Raw genomic sequence first — 22995 nt, 5'->3', positions numbered from 1 at the left:
TCTTTATCCATTCATCTGTGGATGGACACTTGAGTTACTCATGTGTGTGTTTTGAATCTTTTGGAATTTTCTATATCAGTATTCTGAAAATACAACCATTACATTGATATGTACTGGTGAGGTTGACAGACAAAGATAAAATTGTTTAAACCTCTTTAAGCTCTAGTTAGTAAGCTGCTTTTTCTAACTGCTGTTTTTCTTGAGGCCTTTATATGCTGTCACCCATAATGAATTTTTTAAAATTGTAGTTTAAGGAATAGTATCTTATTCTGAATTTAAAAATTGATTAGAAAGATCATCTAGATTTTAAATTCCTTGTGGGATTGACTTGTAACTTTTTATTGCTTATTCTGTGAACTATTTCTTATTATATCCTTGTGAAATGTGAAATCTAAGAGTTGTATTTATGGAAGGAAATTTATATTTTAATTGAAGTTATTTGGGTTTAAAGAAAACTTATATGGGCAAAACATGGAAGAGTGTTCTTTGCTGGGTTCTATTTTCTTTTTTGTTTAAGTTATGAAGTAAAGAAGATTCCATTTTTAGGATTTATCCTTGCAAGCTAGCTGGCATTGCTTTGCATATGCAGTTGTGGTTTGTAAGTCTCAACTAGGCAGACATAATATTTGATACTCAGAGAGAAGTGATCTAGTATCATTGGCATTGGGCTTTCTGTCATTTATTAGATATGGAGAAGTATTAAGCTTCAATTTTTATAACTCCAATTAAAAATAAAGACTGAGTAGTTCTTCCTGGAGGAATTTATTCTAAAGTAGAACTCTGAGACATATCATTTTACTTTATTCTGAAAATAACTCTTTGGTCATATACAGTCTTCTCTTATTTGGCTTTGCAACCACCAGAAAGTACTGGACTTGTTTAATTTATTGCATAAAGAATCTGGTTTCTTTTGACTCTTTCTCTTGATTCTGTGCATCCAGCTTCTCTGAGGGAATGGCTAAAAAGGTAAGAAAAGGTGAAAGAAAATGAAGATTTGTTAATTAATTGGCAAAATGAGGACGCCTGGATGGCTCAGTCAGTTAAGTGACTGACTCTTGATTTAGGCTCAGGTCATGATCCTAGGGTCATGAGATTGAGCCCCGAGTCAGGCTCTGTGTTGAGCATAGAGCCTGCTTGGGATATTCTTATTCTCATTCTCTCTCTGACTCTCTCTGTTTCTCTCTCTCTCTCTCTCTCTCTCTCTCTCTCTATCTATCTCTCTATCTCTCTATCTCTATCTCCCTCCCTCCCCCCCCCTCTCTCTCTGTCTCTCTCTCTCCCCCCACTTGTTGGAGCATTTGGCTTGTGGAGGAAGTAGGTATAACTGTGTCCCAAGTGAAGATTATTTGGATATAACTTAAAAGCATTGTTTATCTTCCTAGCCTGTTAATTTTTAACTAGATAATTAGTTACTTTTCATGAGAAAAAGTACCCCCAGATAAAAGTGAATTAGGATGGAGAAAAAGCCTGAGTGACATTTCATGTCACTATGGCTCTAGAGGCCAAGGAAGCCTTGGCCATTCATTAGGTTTCTTAGAATCTCTCTCTTCCACCCAACACTGGGTGTATGGAGTGCTGAGAAACCACTTAAAAGCAATGAAAGAGCAACGCTTTCTGCATTTATGATTCCAAACTGTTTAGAAAGCAGAACTCCTGGAACAGTTGCTGATCATAGGGTACATGGGGGAGTGGGAGAACAGACTCCCTTAGCAGCTTTCCCAGCTGATGTGCTCTTAAAACCTGTTCTTTCCTAGGAGGCTCTAGGAAGTTCAGTGGAGACTTCCTCATTGTTGTATTCCCCTTTCTCACTTCCCTTCTCTCTCCTTACAACCCCTCTCCCTACTCCCAGTACCTCATCTGGTCTGCTTATTTTGGGAGGAAGTGGAGGAGACTTAGTGGATTGAGAAATACGGTTCGTGATAGTCTCTGCTTATATTAGGAAATGATACTATGCTCTTGGGTCCTAATGCTGCTACGGTTTATCATTTAATTTCCGTGTGTCCTCAAGGACAGTTGGGTGGGGGATTTGTGAAGAAAGATGTTTACAATTCTGTGCCTCTCCCATACGTTATTGCATATGTGGCTTTATGTTTCTCTTTCTTCTCTTTTAAGCAAATCAGTAGTTTGCAGAATCAGGTGACCTCACTTGGACAGTCAGAGAATGAGTTGCTGAATTCAAACCAAATACTGAGGGAGACGGTGGAGAGGTTAAAACAGGAATGCCGAAATTTAAGAAGCCAAGCTGAAAAAGCACAACTAGAAGTTGAAAGGTAGAGTTTGCTCTTTTTTATGTACAAAATATTTCTTCTTTCTGCTAATATTATCTGTAGTTCTTTTAATGATGATTCCAATGTTGAATGTGCTTTGGGAACTAGTTACAAATACCCTTTGACAGTATACAATGGTATTAGGTAATGTACTTTCTATTTCTAGAGAATGACCTTTATGGATTCTTGAATTGTTTTAAAAAAGGGGCATTTAGGGCAGAAGTTTGTTTTCTGGTTTTTTTTTTTTTTTTTTTTTTTTTTTTACAAATTCTGCCTGACCACCCTCAAAGAAACCCTTCTTTATTCATTGAGTAAACCAAAACACTAATACATTTTTTACTCCAAATACCTAAAGTATTCTTCTGAATGCCAGAGAATAGAAAAAAATGTTGTTATGTATAAAACGTAACTTCCTAGAATTAGAGCTATAATCTCTTGGATTTTCCCTTTGAAAAGCTCATTTATTTGTTTATATTTTTTGGTCTTGAAATGTATTAGTAGTAGACAGTGTATATAGTAAACTGATAGGGAGATGATTTTAGTGATGTTCCAGATCTTACATTCTATGGAAAATTTTGTTTAGATATGATAGAAAACTGCTATGTTGTATTTGCTTTGTCTTTATAACATGTTAGTATTTTATTTTTGTTTGAATCTACAAAACATAATTCTTTTCAGATTTTCTCTTCTGAAGATTACTTTGCCAAACACAATTTTTTTTTCCTTCAGTTTCTCATTATTTCATATTTTAAGACTGTCTCTGGTTTCACACATGCAGCTGAATTTCAAGAAAAGAAAGTAAGCAAGTTATTTGGCCATAATGTGTTGTGACATTCCATAGGGTCCAAATTATTTTGCAAAAAATGGAAATTTATATCTTGCAATCTGAAGTATTTGATTAAAATGCACTTAAGAATTTTAAGACCAAAAAAAAAAAAAGCATTCTCTTAGCTAGCAAATTTAAGTAATTGATCATTGGTTTCTGAATGTTACTCTTAAGATTACATAGCAGAAAATAGCTGGATGAAGTGTCAGTTGAACATTTTGACTTTGGTTCCAGTTAAAACACTTAAAGTCTGTATGACCGTAGGCACGTAATCTGATGTCTCAGAATTTGTAAATCTCATTTGTACTGCCTATATATGGTAATGGTACTAAAAATTATGCATAGTATGCAGAAGAGCTTTAAAGATATAAGTTGTTATGTTACCTTAAAATATCATTTATATGAATTGTAGTCTAGTCTGAAAACATCCTACATTAAGTCTTGATACCTAGGTTGATTTTTAACCAGCTTTATTAGACCCAGTTTTTTTTTAATGTTTCAAGTTTTTATTTAAATTCTAGTTAGTTAACATATAGTGTAACATTAGCTTCAAGAGTAGCATTTAGTGATTTATCACTTACATATACCCAGTGCTCATCACAAGTGTCCTCCTTAGTACCCATCCCTCATGCTAGACCTATTTTTTATAGCTTGGTGGTTATCATGGTTCAAAGCTGGTTATCACTGTTTGTCCTACTGTTAACTGGTTGTAAGTCTTTAAGCAAATTCATTAACTGCTCTCTAGGCTTCAGTTTTCTTATCCATAAAATGGAGGTGATAGTAGTACCTAACTCAAGGAGTTATTGTAAAGAATAGATGATGTAGTATACACATTGTTCTAAGCGCAGCATCTGGCTCAGAAGTACTTAGTAATGGGTGTATAAGCAAATACATGGCTGGGCAAGAGTGCCTGTAGTTGGATAATTAAGGATGTGGTGGAGCAGGTAGAGAGTTTGATTATATTTGGAATAATCTCTTTAATCTTAAGAATTAATGTCTGTGTTTTGCATACATTCTTTTGACAGGACTTTGGAAGAGAAACAGATACAGTGGTTGGAAGAAAAGCATAAATTTCAGGAACGTATCACTGACAGAGAAGAAAAGTATAATCAAGCTAAAGAAAAACTACAGCGAGCTGCAATTGCCCAGAAAAAGGCAAGTGGTTCTTATTAAAGCAATTTCTATAGAGTAAAACATAATTAACTATTCTGGGAGAATAAAATGTAATTAAAATTGAGATTTTAGTGTATGTTTAATTTGATATTTAAGCATGACATTTTGCTGTCAACCTTGCAGAGATAAATTGGGAAAATGCAAACTGCTCAACAGGTTTATTTCTAAATTTTGTGTTCAAGTCAGTTTTTCAGAGCCGACCTACATTTTCCCACAGTGTTTTTTCATTGATAAATTTTCTAGACCAGCCCTTATAAGTCTTAGTTATTAATTCATTCTGCACTTAAATTACAGGGTGATTAGATTTGTTTCAGCTGTGCTTAACAAATACTTGTAACGTCATTTTGTTGTTGTTGTTGTTAAAATGATTTTTTATTTCCAACTTAGAAATATAGGAGCGAATATCTCCTTGCCCTAGCAGAAGAAACTAGGCTTCCCCTGACTTTTGTAGTAGCCATGATCGTTACCACAGCTGTGATCTTATTTTTAATGTTTATTTATTTATTTTGAGAGGGAGAGAAATCATGGAGGAGGGGCAGAGAGAGTATCCGAAGATCTTACAAACTGTGAGTTCATGACCTGAGCTGAAATCAAGAGTCAGATGCTTAGCCCACTCAGCCACCCAGGTGTGATCTTTTTTAAGTTTCACCTTTGTAGGCATATTTTCTCCATATGTTTTCTTGGAAATAGTTCAGAACATCATGGATAGAATGTAATCAGATGATTCATCTAAGTCAGTGGTTTACAACTTCTTTTCTACTTCAACAAACCCAAGGAATGTAGCATGGCCCCATCAACAACGATGACTCATGGTAACAGTGAGTCAGTACTTGTTTTCAAAAAGATTTGGTGTGTGTGGTGGAGCTGGGGATGTGGGGTAGCATAAAAAAAATACCATAAATGATTTAATATGTCCCCATTTGATAAGTTCAGTTAGTAATGGCATTTGTTTTTGGGAGGTAAGAATGTCTGAGATGAGAGGATGTCACTTCTCATAGGTACACTGGTATCTCAATTAGTCTGTATGCTTATTGGAAAGGTTAGCTCTTTGTATTTGCATAAGAGAAGAGAACTGTATATCATTTACATATTCTGAATTTGGAAACCAAAGACACAGTTCCTAGACAGGGTATAACTGCCAAATGCATCCTGTTTGTTGGAGTGATGGTACAAGAAGTCTACAAGTCTACGTTGCTTCCCCACTTTCTTGATTTCTGAATATTGCTTTTCTCTTCTCATAATGCTGGAAGTAGTGTAATGTTGAGATTAAAAAATGGGAATTATTTCTTCCCATTTGTGTCACTTCTCTTTCTGTCCGTATTAGTGCTGAGCAGTGTATGGGTATTGCTGGAATTTCAGTGAAGTGTTTTATGGCTTGGGATGATCTTAGAAATTTCACCTATGGTTCCTTGTACTGTTTGAAGCCTAGAAGCATCTGAAGCCAGATTTTAGCCAAAAATTACCAGGAATTATAAGAACTGATTTTATCTTTCACAGAGAAGTGTTTATATTAAGGTTTTAGAAATCAATAGAAATCAGATTCTAATTATTATTGAGGTTAGCTTGGGTTGACTTCTTTTGGAGCAGAAGTGACATCCAGTGGTGAGAGAGATTACCATCTAATCATAGTTATACAAGTAAGAAGGGAAGAGGTTATAATTTAAGAAATCTGCAAAACAACCTTTCATCAGTATTGTGACCTGGGGTGAATTTTTTCCTACTGAATTATCTGCCAAATGATGGGTGTGAACATAGGGAATATCCATATCACTTTTGAAAATGTGACCTGTGGGTTATGATTTCAAGTCATAGGAAATTGTTAAGCTCTATTCAATGAATAATTATGACCCAGAGCTGTCTTCCCATGTGGGACACTTCCCTAGAGGCTTACAACTTTATATCAATTAAAGTAGATAAATAGACAATATATCTGGCTTAGAAATACTATAAAAAAATCTATGAGTATATAAAACTTTAGGCTGGCAGATTGTAGCATTCAGATAGTTTTCACAGATTAGGAAACTGAAGTAGTAGATAACCAAGATTACTTGACTAGTAAGATTCAGTGCCATGACTAAAATTTACATCTTTCTGCTCTTAATCCTTTGTTCTTTTGTGTTGTTACTCTTTTAATTTCCCAATTTCTTTGATTCCAAATACTTGACTGTTTTTCTCTTCATTGTACCCGTTTGAGTCTTACATCTTATGGCAGAATAATCACTATGAAGCTATTTTCTTTAAATTAAACTCTATTCATTCAAGTTAAAGATAATGCTTCTAAATGAAAATTTTGCCTATAAGATTATATAAATAAAATTCATAGTGCAATAGACTTGTTTGGTTCTTTAAATGACAAAAATCATAACTTTCTTATGTAATAAGACTTAAAACAAGTCACAAAATATTAACTCTATGGCAGAAATCATAATCCTCTTGAGTTGCTTTCTTGTGAGTGGTTCTTATAACTGGGGAGTGGTAGCTTTATTCTCCCCAAGACAGAAGAGTTGGCTCACTGCCATCTGAGTGTGTTTGTTTACAGCTCCAGCCTCCTACACACAAAGCTTATGTCATTTCTGCTAAGGCTTTTTAGATAGAATCTTTGTGTAATGATATTTTACTGTGTTGGTCTTTTTGGAAAAACTTGACCAAGTATCTTGAGTTGGGATGCCCTTCTGTGATTGTTGGCTTCTCTGTATATTTTTCTCTATATGTTATTGAAATGTGAGTATGAAGAGAGATCTCTTGGTTTGAGCACAGTGAGGTGTGCTTTTCTTTTTAAGGCATTTAAGATGACAACCTGTTATTTTTATTCTAAGGTATATCTGTCTGAAGTTATTCTTGGTTAAATTATGGTTATGAATGTTTTTTGGAAAAGACATGAACCATAGTCTTGAAGTTCTAAAGTGTCTGTTCAACATGTTGTGTGGCCTAGCATTATATTATACACTTAGGGGGAAAGGAGAAGCCATGATTAATTTCTGCCTTTGATGACCATATAATCTAGTTGGAGAAATAAGGTAACATACAATACCTAAAGAATACTAATAGTCACTCCCAGGTGATCTGTTTAGACACTAAAGTTTGAGAACAGTGTCAGAGCAAAGAAAGCCTGAAGACTGAGAGGCTAGTTAGGAAGCTCTTTTTTTTTTTAATTTAATTTTTTTAATAGTTTATTGTCAAGTCGGTTTCCATATAACACCCAGTGCTCAAGTTAGGAAGCTCTTTTAATAAAATGAGGTAAGAAGTGTGGAATTTGGGCTTGTGATAGAGGAATGAAGATGAAAGGTGACTCTTCAGAATTATTCTGAAGGAGAAGATTTACAGAATATGGTGCTAAAAAGAAAGAAAATATGATATGTTTTAGGTGTGAGAGGATATAAATGGAGTTGTCATAATGAAGAACACGTGTCAGTTGAGGAGTAGAAAGAGAAGATAGATTCACATGTCAGATCTGAAGTGATGACAGTGCATCGCTGGACTCATGTCCTAGACTTTTTAAGTGAAGGTGCTGTCAATAACTAGAAGTAATGGAATGTAAACGATTCTAAATTCTAAAGAATTAGTTGAGATTTTGGAGATGATTGAGGAAGAAAAGGACTGAGAATTAACTTGACTTAGAAAGGGGAACTGGATTTAGTAGAGGAATCATCGTAGAGGTGGAAGTGTGGTTTTGTAGAAGCCACAGGAAAAGAAAAGTATCAAAGATAAATAGCTGTTAAGTATGATTACTGAAGAGTTCATTGAATTTGGCTAGAAGGTGGTAAAAGGGGAATCCAAGGTTGGGTTCTTGTATTAGTGTTCTTTTGATTTTTCTATTGCTCCTTTGTGTTGGAATATTTTTAACACAAAGGCATCCACTTGGCAATCCTGTGATGGTATTGGACTGCTAAAGTCAAAATTGAAATCATTCCTTACAGCCAGTCTCCCCTCTGAACTCTTCACCTCTTTCAGTAGCATGTCATTCTTCCTATCATTAGGCTTCAGACCTTTGATTCATTCTGAGAGCTCCCTTCCCCCAGATGTAGTCAACCACTCTATTAGTTTCTGAGGGCTGCTGTAACAAATTACTGCAAACTACATGGCTTAAAACATCAGAGAGGTATTATCTCATAATCCTAGAGCTTAGAAGTCTAAAATCAAGATGCCCCTAGGACATCTTGCCCCTCTAAAGACTGGATCTGTTTTACCCTTCTCTCCTAGCTGCTGGTGATTGCTAGCAGTCCTTGGTATTCTTTGGGTTGTAGGCATATCACTTCATTCTGTGCCTGTCTTCATCTGGTGTTCTTCCTGTGTGTCTTGTCTCTGTGTCTACATTTCCCTCTTTTCATAGGGACACTAGTCATACTGGATTTAGGGGTTACTTAATCTAGTATAACGTCATCTTAACCTGATTATATCTGTAAAGACCCTTTTTCCAGGTAAGGTTACTCTGGAGTGTTTTACCAACAGCCAGTTTTCTAATTCCCTGGACACCAGCTAGGTGAGTGTCCAGCAGTGCAGTTTAATTCTGACACTACATCAGATTCCACAAGGTAAAGGGTTCAGTCTCACAAGACTGCTCTGATGTCAGATGCCCAGTCCCAGGCCACTTGTACTTTTGACCAGCTCACTATAAGTTGGGGTTTGATAATTTTCTAGAATAGCTGACTGAACCCAGGAAAACATTTTACTTACACTTACTAGTTTATTATAAAAGATACAACTCAAGAACAGCCAAATGGAAGAGGTGCATAGGGCAAGGTGTGGAAGGGGAAGCATGGAGTTTCCATGCCCTCTGAATGTGCCATCCAACTAGCTAATCAATATGTTCACTAACCTGGAAACTTTCTGGGGCTCCCTGTTGGAAAATTCTTATAGAGATGCAGCCCCAGTCACCCTTCCCTCTGAGAAGTGGGGAATAGGGGAATGCATCTGAAAGGTCCTACTCTTTTATCACTTGGTCATTCTCATGACAACCCCATTCTGAGTTTTTTAGAGGCCCCCAACCAGAAATTACCTCATTAGCATAAACACAGGTATGATTGAAAACACTGGTTATGAATAACAAAAGACATGCCTGTCGCTCAGGAAATTCCAAGGACTTTAGGAGGTCTGTGCTAGAAACCCAGGACAAAGACCAAATACATTTCTTTTTATATCGTAGTCACATTCTGAGGTTCTCCAAGGACATGAATATTTGGGAGACATTCTTCAACCCAGTACAGTCCCTAGGGCCTGTGAATTCTTCCTTTACAATGTGTCTTGCATTTCTTCCCCTCACCTCATTTTCTTTTTATTCCTGTTGCTAACATCCTAGCTCAGGCTCTATCTACTTCAAGGTTTCTCTGTATTCATTTAGCCATACTCAACAAATTTATTGAGTGTCTACTATGTACCAGGTAGTTTTGTTCACTGGAATACAGAAATAAAGACCGTACTGAGGAGCTTACATTGTAGTGGGTAGGTGATAAAGAAACTAGTATTTGTCAGCGAGAGATGTGTGCTAAGGAGAAAACCAAAGGGAATAGAGGGTGCTCTTTTAAATAAGTGGTCAGAGAAGGCTTTGCAGATAAGGTAACATTTGAGCAGAGACCTGAAGGAAAGGAGGGAAGATGCCATGTTTTATTTTTTTTATTTTTTATTTATTTTTTTATATTTTTATTTATTTCTAGGAGAGAGAGAGAGAGAGTGTGTGAGCAGGGGAGGGTCAGAGAGAGAGGGAGTCACAGACTGAAACAGGCTCCAGGCTCCGAGCTGGCAGTCAGCACAGAACCCGACGCGGGGCTCGAACTCACAACCCGCGAGATCATGACCTAAGTGAAAGTCGGATGCTTAACCGACTACGCCACCCAGGCGCCCCGGGAAGATGCCATGTTTTATTTGTAGAGGGATAATGTTCCAGACAGAATAGCAAATGAGAGAGAGAGGCAGAAGTCTCCTTGGTATGTTGAAGGAATACACGGAGAGAGAGAGCTAGGTAGCTGGAATGGAGAGAAGTAGGAAGAGGCCAGATGGTGTTTTTATTCTGAATGTGATAGGAACACACTGGAGAATTCTCAATTGAAAAATAATATAGTCTGCATTATATTTTAGAAGACTCTCTGGCTGTTGTGTAGAGAGACAAAGAGGACTCAAGAAGACCACTTTTTAGGAGTCCAGGTGAGAGATGATGGTGATTTGGAGTAGCAAACTTGTTGTGGAATGGTGGTCAGATTCTGTATATAAAAAGTAGAGTTTACGATAGTTGTAAGGCACAAAGGATAATGAATCAAGATGACTAAGATGTTGAGCTTGAGTGCTTAGTTAAAATAGAGTTGGGAAAGACTTTAGAAGGAACAGGTTTGGGAGTAATAAAGATGCTTCTTTTAGACATGTTACCTCTTTGTGATACCCAATTAGACTTCCACAGGAAATGTTCAGTAGTCTGGTGGATACATGAATCAGGAGTTCAGGGAGGAAGACTGGACTAGAAATAAAGACATGGGAGTCATCATCACTTAAATGGTATTGAAAGCAAAGGGATTAAATGAGGTCACCTAGAAAGTAAAGGAAGACTGAGGATTGAGCTTTGAGGAATTTCGAAGTTGAGAAGAAAAGGAGGAAACTGAGGAGTGGCCAGGATGGTAGGAGAACCAAGAAGGTACTGGATGGATGCCAAGTGAAGAAAAGTACTTCAAGAAAGATCAACTGTATCAAATGACTTTGAGAATAAGATGATAAAATAGCAGTATGGAGACTAGGAATTCATTTGACTTTTTAGTGATTATCGGTGGCTTGTCAAGAGTTGTTTGTGTGGAACAGAAGGTATGCAAACCAGATTGAAGTGGAAGATAGAGTTTGTTTAAGGGATTTTGTTGTAAAGAACAGGGAACTGGGGTGATAGGTAGGGAGGGTTGTGAGATCAAAGACTTCTTTCAAGGGAGAGGTGAATTATAGAGTGATTCAGTAGCAGGGGGAAAATCGATGATGCAGGAGAAGAGGGGACAGTTGCAGGAATAATATTCTTTAGTAGCACTTCAGAGGTGGAAGACATAAGAACACAGTGTATCTATTGTAACTGGAAAAAAGGCAAAATACATGCTTATGAATTTCTGATACATTGATAGATGTGTGGAAATTTTCTCCTGATGGCTGCAGTTTCCTCAGTGTAAAAAAGAATCTGTGTCTTTAGCTCAGATTGTGAAGAGTGCAGATATTAGAGAACTGAGGAGATATAAGAAGTTGTAAAAGAATGTAAGAGTTTGAGAGAGTGATTGGATGAGGGAACTTAGGATTGTCTGGTAGCACAATGTACAGTTGTGTGTTTGCTGACCTCATTAAGTTGCATAGGTCCAGGCATGTAGTCAGCAAAGAGTTGTATTTTTTTAATTTTTAAATGTTTGTTTATTTTTGAGAGAGGGTGTGAGTTGGGGGGTTCAGAGAGCGAGGGAGACACAGAATCCGAAGCAGGCTCCAGGGTCTGAGCTGTCAGCAAAGAGCCTGACGTGAGGCTTGAACGGACCACAGGTTCATGACCTGAGCCAAAGTTGGATTCTTAACCGAATGAGCCACCCAACTGCCCTAGTAGAGAGTTGTATGAAATAAGGGTCCGAGTTTTTCCAGGTGAGTTTGAAAACTTGAGAGACTTGGGTCAAGGTAATGAGAATGTATGCAAGAAATGATTATAGAGATGGAGGCTAAGGCGTTCATTGGGTCTTTTAGTCAGCTAACGAGCCACTGTTTTTCCTGCATTCTGGCTTTTTCCTGGCAACTAAGTGCTCAGTACATGGTTGTTTGTTTTACTGTGATGAGCATGAGGACAACATTGTCCTAAACCCTGTCTTCAAGCTTATCTCCAGATTTGCCTTGTAAGAGGCAAACGTGGAGTCATCACATGCACTGATGCTGTATCAGACTTCTCAGAATAATGTCTGTTACTTATCAGTCCCTTGTTGGAGAACCTTCAGGCAAATCCACATCACTATAGTATTACAGATTTCCATAATTCATTTCTTATCTGTTCTACAAAGCCCTTTCTCATGCATGATTTGGTACTTCTTGACTGGAATTCCCTTCAGAAGTCCCTATATTTTGTATTACCTATAGTTAATATAGGCCCAATTTTGTGTGCACTCTGTATATGTATATATGTATGCATATGTATATACTTGATTAAAATTTGGTGATGAAGTAAAAAATTTTGTATTACAGTTAAATGAACAATAAAAATGGAGAAAAATAACTAGATTTTAAGATTGTAAGGCTATACAGACATATAATAGTGAAATATTAAGCATTTCCATCTGTAAAATGTCTGCTGGGACACCCGGGTGGCTTAGTCAATTAAGCATCTGACTCTTGATTTTAGCTCAGATCATCACCTCACAGTTCTTGAGTTCAAACTCCAGTCAGTGCGGAACCTGCTTGGGATTCTCTCCAACTCCCCATCCCTCTGCCACTTGCACTCTCTCTCTTTCAAAATAAATAAACTTAAAAAAAAATGCTACTAGTTGGACTAGAATACCTAAAAGGAGCATATGCTTTCAATAATGACAGACTAGGAAATATGTGGATCAACTCTCCATACAAAAACTAGAAGAATCGGACACAGTATTTAAAAAATCTATATCTCCATAGAAGGCAGTGAAGAATTAGAAGGCCAGGCTCCTGGAGAAGTGGGAAACAGAGAGGTGAGCATGGTATGTAGGTTGCTTTTCCCTTAGAGGAAACTGCTGATTCTAGAAGAGACAGCAGAGAGGCTGAGAAGTGAAGCAAAGCTTTTGACAATCTCACAGGGCTTGGGGAACAAAAATTGGGAGTTCAGAATCTGCTGGAGAGATGATCTTGGGTCCAAATATGCTAGTGCTTTGGGTTGGGACCATGAAGGGGAGGGATTTACCTTTAGACTAAGAATAAACTGAAAATAGCTTGGCCCTTGAAGTATTAAAGCATAGCTTTAGATAATGTCAGCCCTTATAATTAGATTATATTTACCCACATTGTTAGTGTTTCTAGCTGCCTGCCAGAAACAAATGTAAATCTACTTTAAGGGAAAATAACATTACAGGCTTCAAGTTATTTCAACAGTTTTTAAATATATAACAAAAAATGAAAAATAGGAATAAATAAAATATAATAAATAATAAACAAAAATATCATTACATGCCTATTAGAATGGCTAAAATCTGAAACTGATTGTACCAAACCTTGCAAAGATATGGGACAAACAGAAGCTCTCCTTCCTTGTGTGGAATTGGAACATGGTACAGCCATTTTGGAATACACTTTGGTATTTTCTTACAAAGGTAGACATAGCCAAACCATCCCGTCTGGTAAACATGCTCCTAGATATTTATTCAAATGAGTCAAAACTTATGTTCACACACACAAAAACACATAAACTTGGAAGTCAGCAAGATGTTCTTCAGTAGGTGAATGGATTAAAAAAAAAAAATGTGCTACATCCATACAATGGATGTTTTTATTTAGTGATAAAAAAAAAATGAGCTGGCAAGCCATGCAAAGACATGGCAGAACCTTAAGTGCATATTGCTAAATGAAGGAAACCAGTCTGAAAAGACCATATACTATATGAATTCTGTATACTATATGACATTCTGGAAAAGACAAAACTGTGGAGACCAAAAAAAAAAATGCCAGTGATTGCCAGGTGTTGTGGAAGTTGGAATGACTAAATAGAGCACAGGGAATTTGGTGGGGCTTTGAAGCTATTCACTATGATATCACAATAGTGGATACATGACATCATACATTTGGAAACACCTGTAGAACTGTACAACACAAAGAGTGAAACATAATGTCAACTATGGACTTTAGTTCATAATAATGTTTCAATATTAGTTCATTGATTTTAATTATAAGATGTTAATAGTAGAGGAAACTATGAAAGGAGGAAAAGGAGGAATATGTGGGAACTCTCTACTTCCTGTTAAATTTTTCAGTAAACCTAAAACTGCTCCAACTATTTATAAAGAATCATCACCTGGGCCACATGAGGAAATAAGATAGCATCGAAAATCAAGAGAAATAATAACCAATATAAATAGACTCCCCATAGGGGATCCAGGAAATGGAGTTATCAGATACAGACTTTAAAATTGCCATGTTGTTATATGCTTAGAAAACAACAGAAAAACTTGAGAATTCCTCCAGAAAACAAAATCATTAAAATAAATGGCAGTTTTACAACTAAAACACACAATAACTGAATTGTGAACTTAGTGGATAAATTTAACTGTGAATATCATCATCAACTTCAAGATATTACCAGAAATCAATGAAACAAAATATATAATAGAAGAAAATTTAAACGCCAAGAGCTGATTTAAAAAAAAAAATTGGTAAAATTGATAAAGCCTTAGACTCATTTTTTCCTAACTCCTCACAAAATAGGTAGGTAGGTAAACACAGATGCAGGAAGGATATCATGAATGGAAAAGGGGTATCACTATATATATATTTTTTAAGATTTTATTTTTAAGTAATCTCTATACCCAACATGGGGCTTGAATTTACAACCCTGAGATTAAGAGTTGCGTGCTCTACCAATTGAGCCAGGCAGGGTGGCCCCTCTTATAGATAGTGAGACAATAAGAATATTCTAAAAATAACTTATGTAGTTTAGATGAAATGAACAAATTCTTTGAAGAACACCTTAACCAGTACAGGAAGAATTAGGTAATCTGAATAATCCTATATCTGTTAAGGAAATGGAATCCTCAGTTTAAAACCTTCTGTAGGGAAAATGCATGGCTCATTTAGCTTCACTGATAAATTCTTCCAAATACTAGAGAAAGAAATATTTTCTTTCCTTACACAAACTTTCCCAGAAAATAGAAAATAAAGGAAAACATCCCCACTTATTTTATAAGGTTAAAGCCCAACATAGTCATTATAAGAAAAGAAATATTATAAGAAAATATACAAATCTTAAATATTAGCAAATTGAATTCAGTGATGTATAAAAATGATAATATATTATGAAATGTAGGATTTATTCTAGGAATATAAGATAGCTTAACATTCAAAATTGACTAGTATAATTAAACACTGTAACAGAACAAAGGAAAAAGTATTGTGATCTTCTTAACACACACATAAAAATAATTTGACAAAATTTAACACCCTTTCATGATAAACTCTTAACTAAAATAGGAATAGAAGGGATTTTGTATCTACAAAAGTCCTACATCTAATATCGCAGTTATTGATTAAATAGTTAATGCTTCCCTTCACCCACCCAAGTTCAGGAACAAAGCAAGTATGTTCATTATCACCATTTTGTTGCACATTTTATTGGAGGTCCTAGCTATTATAATAAGACAAGAAAAAGAAATAAAAGATTTATAAAGATTGGAAAGGAGGAAGCAAAATTGTCATTCATTTATGACATGTGTATGAATAAAAATACAAATAAATCTATCAAATTATTAATATGTACAATTTGAAAATTGCTGAAAAAAGGTCAAGTAACACATTTTTTTGGTTATCCTATTTCTAGCAATTCTATCAATATTAACTAAATTTACTCATATGAATAATTTTGCTATCCTTGCCTTCTTAGGCTACTACAGCATTTAACAACCTTTTTTTTGAGGTATAATTGACATATACATGTCACTTTCAGGTAGACAGCATAATGATTTGATATTTTTATATATTTTAAAATGATCACAATGATCACAATAAATGAGTCTAGTTAATATCCATCACCATACATATTTTAAAAAACTTTTTTTCTCGTGATGAGAAGTTTTAAGATTTACTCTTTTAGCAACTTCCAAATACACAATACGATATAGTTACCATGCTGTACAATACATCCCTGGGACTTTATAACTAAAGGTTTGTGTCTTTTGACTTCTTTCACCCATTTTGCCCACCCCTCATGCCTCCCCTTTGACAACCACCAATTTTCTTTTTATATCTGTGAGCTTGTTTCATTTGCTTGTTTGTTTAGATTCTCCAGATTGAGGTTATAGAGTATTTTTTCTTTCTCTGCCTGCCATAATATCCTCAGGGTCCATCCATGTTGTCACAAAAAACAAGATTTCCTTCTTTTTTATGACTGAATCATATTCCATTGTGTATAAATTGCTAGATCATATGGTAGTTCTATTTTTAATTTTTTGAGGAACTATCCTACTAATTATGATAGTGGCTGCATCATATATTGTTGGTGGGCATGTAATTAATAGAACCACTTTAGAAAACTGGCAGTATTTAGTAAAGTTGTGACTCACTCCTGAGTGTATACTCAAGAGAAATGAGCATATACATCCCTGAAAACATGTTCAGCAATGTTCATAGAAACTTCATTCAGATTAAATTAAAATTGAAATAACTCTAATTTTCATTAGGAGAATGGGTAAGATATATATTTATAAAATGGATGACAGCATAACAAAGGAAAAGAACTGTGCCATATAATAAAATGGCACAATTAAGACAACATATTGGACAAACAAAAAAGACCCAGATACAGAAGAGTATATACTATATGATTTCTTTTTTTTTTTTTTAATATGGGTAGATTGGTGGATAGACAGAGTCCTAAATTACCTGTAAACATAAATATATACTTATGTTAAGGACAGAAGAGTAGTTCCTTTGCCAGGGTAGAAGGTGGGAGGCAGGAGGCAACCTTTTAGGAGGTTGGAGGATGGGAAGCAATGGGAAACATTAGAAAGAATGCTCAATGCAGTGCTATTTCCCAACTGGAGATAACCCAGCTGGCCCTCAATGGTAGCCTGGGTAGATACATTAAACTATGTGATATTCATAAGTGCAATACAACATGTGGCAATGAACTATTCCTGTAAGCAGTAACATCTCACAATGTGAGTGCAAGAAAAAAAGCCATTTGTAAAAGAACTTGAAAAAGCCTATGATTGGGTGCCTGGATGGCTCAATCGGTTGAGTGTCCGACTTCGGCTCAGGTCATGATCTCACGGTTTGTGAGTTCAAGCCCCACATCGGGCTCTGTGCTGACAGCCAGCTCAGAGTCTGGGGCCTGTCTTTGGATTCTGTGTCCCCTTCTCTCTCTGACCCTCCTCTGCTCACGCTGTCTCTCTCTCTCAGAAATAAATAAATAAATATTAAAAAAAAAGAAAGAAAGTATTAAAAAAATTTTTAAAAAGCCTATGATTCTGGTCATATGAAGTTCAAAAATAGGCAGAGTTAGCTTTGGAAGTAAATTGGTTACCTTTTCAGAGGACAGAAGGGAATAGAGATTGAAAGGAGGAAGGGTAGGGGCACTTGTGGTATGGCCATGCACTTGACCTATGAGGTAATAGTATCAGCATTTGCTTTGTGGTTTCACATTTTGCTTTATATTTACATTCTGTGCATACCTGAAAGGTCTGTAGCTACTAAATGAGTTGTAACATTTATATGTATTTTTCTGTAAAAAAAAAAAACCTCTTTACAAAAATGAAAAAATACTTTTTTAATATGCTACTTCTACATTATATACTGATTTCTCCGTGTTAGAAAATTTTCCCGTTGTAAAGTTTAAATGTTATCTTTTTCACATTTAAAAAGGCATACTTTCAAACTGCAATGGATCCATAATCTAAGCTTTCTGATCTTTTACCGCTTTGATAGCAATCTATCAGTTGTAAGCATCCTTTTCATTTTTAATTTTTAGTTCTTTTTTAAAAGAACTATTTTGGGGAAAATAAAGAACTTGTGATTCCTTATCAGGTGACAGGCAAGCTCATTAATAAAATTTGACTCCTTCCCTTTTTAATATTTTATTTGCAGCAGTTTAGTTATTGATACCCATTTTCTGATTTGGCATTCATAACTATTCTATTTGTACATCTGAAACTTATTTGCAATTTTCAATGAGAATCCCATCAATCTTTTTCTTCTGGTATTCACTGAAAAACTTATCTCTAAGTAAAATTTCTTGTTGAGTAAAATATTCTCTTTATATTCTGTTCAAATAGGTTTTGTATTAAAGTACTTGCTCATGTTGTTTCTTTTTTTCTAGAGAAAATCTCTTCATGAAAACAAATTGAAGAGACTGCAGGAGAAAGTAGAAATCTTAGAGGCAAAGAGAGAAGAATTAGAAACAGAAAACCAGGTGTTGAATAGGTACTGTGTTTATATAAATACAAATCCCATGTAGTGACTTTAATATTATAGAACTTTGATTCTGAGTATAATACACTTTATTTTCTTTTAAAATATATGTTTAGGGGTGCCCAGGTGGCTCAGTTGGTTAAGCATCTGACTCTTGTGTTTGTTTTTTTTAACATGTAACTAATTGTTGTTTTATTTGCAGTTCCCTACTAGAGAGTAACAATATAGGGCTTTTTTTTTTTTTTTTTTAAATAATTTATTAAGTTAGCTATTTTGCAGTGTATATAGTGTAGTCTTGGCTTCGGGAGTAGATTCCCGTGATTTATCACTTACATACAACACCCAGTGCTCATCCCAACAAGTGCCCTCCTCAATGCCTATCTCCCATTTTCCTCGCCCCCTCCCACTCCCCATCCCCATCAACCCTCATCAGTTCTCTGTTTTGAAGAATCTCTTATGGTTTGCCTCTCTCTCTGTTTGTAACTTATTTTTCCTTCCATTCCCCTGTGGTCTTCTGTTAAGTTTCTCAAATTCTACATATACTACCTTTCAGTTCCATCCATGTTGTTACAAATGGCAAGATTTCATCATTTTTCATCACTGAGTAGTATTCCATTGTGTATACATACCATATCTTCTTTATCCATTCATCGGTTGATGGACATTTGAGCTCTTTCCATAATTTAGCTATTGTTGATAGTGCTGCTATAAACATTGGGGTACATGTGCCCCTGTGAATCAGTACTCTTGTATCCTTTGTGTAAATTCTTAGTAGTGCTATTGCTGGGTCATAGGGTAATGCTATTTTTAATTTTGGGGGGAACCTCACACTGTTTTCCAGAGTGTACCAGTTTGCATTCCCAGTGCAAGAGGGTTACCCTCTTGGTTTTGACTCAGGTCATGATTTCATGGTTCGTGGGTTCAAGCCCCTCATCAGGCTCCGTACTGACAGCACAGGGCCTGCTTGGGATATTCTTTCTCTCTCTCTCTCTCTCTGCCCCTACCCTGCTCACATGCACTCTCTCTGAAAATAAATTAAAAAATATACATTCAAAAGAATTCTTTTTTTTTTAATGTTTATTCTTGTGTGTGTGTGTGTGTGTGTGTGTGTGTGAGAGAGAGAGAGAGAACGCGCACGCGTGCGCGCATGAGTGGGGGAGGGGCAGAGAGAGAGGGACACAGAATCTGAAGCAGGCTCCAGGCTCTGTGCTGACTGGGTCTTGAACCCACGAGCCATGAGATCATGACCTGAGCAGAACTCAGACACTTAACTGACTGAGCCACCCAGGTGCCCCATGTTTAAAAATTCTAAACTGTCTGTTATATTTCTATTTCATTATCCTTGTATTTTCCTCCTCCCCCCCTCTCCCCCCCACCCTGGCTGAATATTCCTTCATACCAAAAGATGTTTAACACATGCCAGGCATTTGGTTTATGGTTGGGACTCAGAGGAAAGGTCACGGCTTTGGTAGCCAGGAGTGATGTGATTTCTTAATATGGAAACAAGATACTTGTAGCATTTCATAGTTCCAAAAATGTACATAGAACTTTGAATCAAGATTTTTGATTTCTTGGTATGGAAAATATTGGACCAAAGCTTCTGGATATTCATTTACATTGCAAGCATAGCTAATAATCTGCGTTTTTAGCATTTTCTGAGCAGAGACAGTTTACCTTATTGACTCAATGGTAATGGCATTATAGGACCTATTTGATTGATGTTAATAAAAACTTTTTGGGGCACCTGGGTGGCTCAGTCAGGCATCTTACTGTTAAGCATCTGACTGCTGGTTTTGGCTCAGGTCATGATTCCACAGATTGTGGAATCGAGCCCTGTGTTGGGCTCTGCGCTGATAGTGCATAACCTGCTGGGGATTCTCTCTCACCCTCTCCCTCTGTCTCTCTCTCAAAATAAGTAAATAAACTTTAAAAATAAATAAGTAAAAACTCTACAAATTCAGCTAATTTTAGTGGTAGCCTTCAGCATTTAGAACGTCAGATTTTTCTGTAATGGAAATTGGCTATATCGAGCAGTGATGTTTTATAATGTGCACTGGTCTTCTTGAGTGTAATTATTATCAAAATGGGAACATTTTTTTTTTTAGAACACCCGAAGTTTATAGACTGTGGAATTCATGCCAATTTCATAATACTCTGTTCCAAAGTAAGAAGCCACCAAATTCATTCTAAAACAAAATTTAATTTACTACCTCTTCTCTAACCATTACTTTTGAAATATTGTCAATTCAAGACTGGACAGTTATGGCACAGATCATCTAGACTTTTGAGTGGTTTTGAAGATTATATTTTATTACTGGTGTGGTTGATGGTCAGAAAATTCATGTCCAAAAAGGTGATGGTATGTAAAAGCCTGGAAAGTTACCTTTTTCATCCAAATCATTTTCCCTAAAATTGGGTAACTTCATCTCTGTCATTAGCAATGTTTTTAAAAATTTGGTTGAACAGTATAACATTTTGTATATTTGACCATATTTTACCTATAAAAATGACAGTTTCATAAGATCAACCATTTGATTGCTTCAGTAAAATGAGGCACACCTTTGGTTTAAAGAGTCTTTTAGTTTCAGGATTCATGGGTTGAGAGAGTGGAGTGCAAGTGAAAGTAAAAGTGTCACAAGATTTTTAATCTTTGATTAATTGGCAAGTAAAACTTTAAAATGAATTCATAGCTAGCAGTGCCAACAGTTATACATATGTTTAAGATGTCATGTTTCTGTTTATCTTTCTAGATAAAAAGAATTTGACATATGTATTATATACAGATAAATCTTAGAATTTTAAAGTTCTTTTCTTCCAATTTAAAATTCTGTGAATCATCCTGTTCTTCAACAGAGTATAGCTGTATTAAAGAACAGAAACACTTTTTTTCTTTTTAAGACAAAATGTTCCATTTGAAGAATATACAAGGCTTCAAAAAAGACTAAAGGACATACAGAGAAGACATAATGAATTTCGAAGTTTAATTTTGGTTCCTAACATGCCTCCAACAGCATCCATCAATCCTGTCAGTGTTCAGTCATCAACCATGGTTCCAGGCATGGACCTGTCATTTCCTCCTCATATGCAGGTATGAGCATTTATGTTAAAGAAAAAAAGGGACCAACATTTCTGTTAATTTTTATCTGTTTAAATTCAAAGTTAAAAATTCAAATCTTTCCTTACCATAGAAATGTGCGGGAGAAGCAAAGTGGATTTGACTCTGTTCTACCCTTTAATGATGTTGCTAGGAGTGAAATCTACTGGGCAGTTGAAAAGAAAAAACTTAATCGATGGGTCTTTGACTCACTCAACTACTACTCAGCATTTACTAATACTCTACACTATGCATTTTCCATATGATATTTTATTTAATCCTAATGGAAAATACTTTGAGGGAAGGGTGTTATGATTCCCAGTTCATCGATGAGGAAGCTGAGTCAGAGGTGAAGTGACTTTACCTATAGCTCATAAGTGACAGAGTTGACTGTCAGATGTAAATCTAATTCCAAATTCTGGGCTTGTTCTACTGTATCAGGTTCTTGAGAGATTGAAGGAATCAGATTGATTGGATGGTTTTCAAAAAATGAGCTGTTAATAAGTAATTACATTTTGTAATATTGTAAGCACCAAAGATTTTAGTCACTGAATTGAATTGCAGACCAAGTGCTTTATTTATAATGAACCGCTATTAAACTCCAGCCTTGTTAGAAAGTTGGCAAATGAGTATGCCTGGGCCCTGCATTAGTGAGTTTTATACCTAGATAGGAGAACAGACTTTGGGTTTTGCTTAAGGCTAGAGCCTGAGGCAGGAGAAAAGCAAGGACTAGTTAGTAGTCTCACTCATGCTGCTGTGTTCCTCGGTTGCCGAGATGGCCATCCTTTCCTTACCGGATATTCTAGGGCCCGAGTGAAAGAGGCACTGAGGCTGTTGCCTTAATGGTTCCTTTTCCAGCTATTTTTCTGAAGTTGTTTTTCTTTTTTGTTTTTTTCTTCCGTTTTTGGTGCTTTTAAGGAGGAACAGCATCAAAGGGAACTCTCTCTACTTCGCAAAAGACTAGAAGAACTAGAAACAACACAAAGGAAACAACTAGAGGAACTTGGATCTCCTGGGGAATGATGTTTGAGGAAAAAAGGCAGATCAAAAGGGATGAAATCAGTGCGACTCATAAAGCTTGAAGTTTTAATGTATGTGGCATTTAGATACTGTATTACTGTTTGCCAGAACATTTTAACGTGCCTCAAGAAAAGGTACCAGCTACATTGCATCAGTGTCAGGACTTTAGGATTCTGCTCAGGACAAGTGAAACATTAAAACCCCTCCAGGATGTTTAGAGTATTTATTGACAGCCCTTTTGAGAATGTTAGGGGGGTAAAAAGAATGAATTAGAGAATCAAGTTGTTATTTTATTTATTTCACTTGAATTTTTTTTTTTGGCATTTTACCTGGAATATGCCCATGTTTGATTCCTTCTGCCACTTTAAGATGCTTGGCAGTAATGGGCAGTAAACATTCTGCAGTTTTCTGTATACAAGAGTTCTAAACATTGTTCTTGAAAAAAGATGACAGTTTAAAGGCAGCATTAAAAAACAAAACAAAACTTCGGGATGCCTCAGTGGTTCTGTCAGTTAAAGCGTCCAACTCTTGATTTCAGTTTGGGTCAT

General features: G+C 36.0%; 1 protein-coding gene across 6 annotated transcripts in view; it reads left to right on the top strand.

Annotated features, from left to right (window-relative positions):
- Window positions 1–22995, top strand: part of CEP83 (centrosomal protein 83) — a 152023-nt gene that overhangs the window by 128293 nt on the left and 735 nt on the right. For 3 of the 6 annotated variants that reach the window (XM_039236629.1, XM_039236628.1, XM_039236630.1), the window contains 5 exons: window positions 2113–2270; window positions 4119–4248; window positions 18242–18345; window positions 21232–21421; window positions 22346–22521. In XM_039236629.1, coding sequence (XP_039092560.1) covers window positions 2113–2270; window positions 4119–4248; window positions 18242–18345; window positions 21232–21421; window positions 22346–22450 — 687 coding nt within the window. In that variant the 3' untranslated portion in view covers window positions 22451–22521. Of the gene's footprint in view, window positions 1–2112; window positions 2271–4118; window positions 4249–18241; window positions 18346–21231; window positions 21422–22345; window positions 22522–22995 lie in introns of those variants that run through there. The other 3 variants (XR_005529160.1, XR_005529159.1, XM_039236631.1) reach the window with 2 other exon arrangements.

This window comes from Hyaena hyaena, unplaced genomic scaffold (assembly GCF_003009895.1).
Source record: "Hyaena hyaena isolate Hyena2069 unplaced genomic scaffold, ASM300989v1 scaffold_113, whole genome shotgun sequence".
NCBI classification, from domain to species: domain Eukaryota; kingdom Metazoa; phylum Chordata; class Mammalia; order Carnivora; family Hyaenidae; genus Hyaena; species Hyaena hyaena.
The sequence above is the reverse complement of the archived record's forward strand: the minus strand, read 5'-3'. Positions and strand labels throughout refer to the sequence as shown.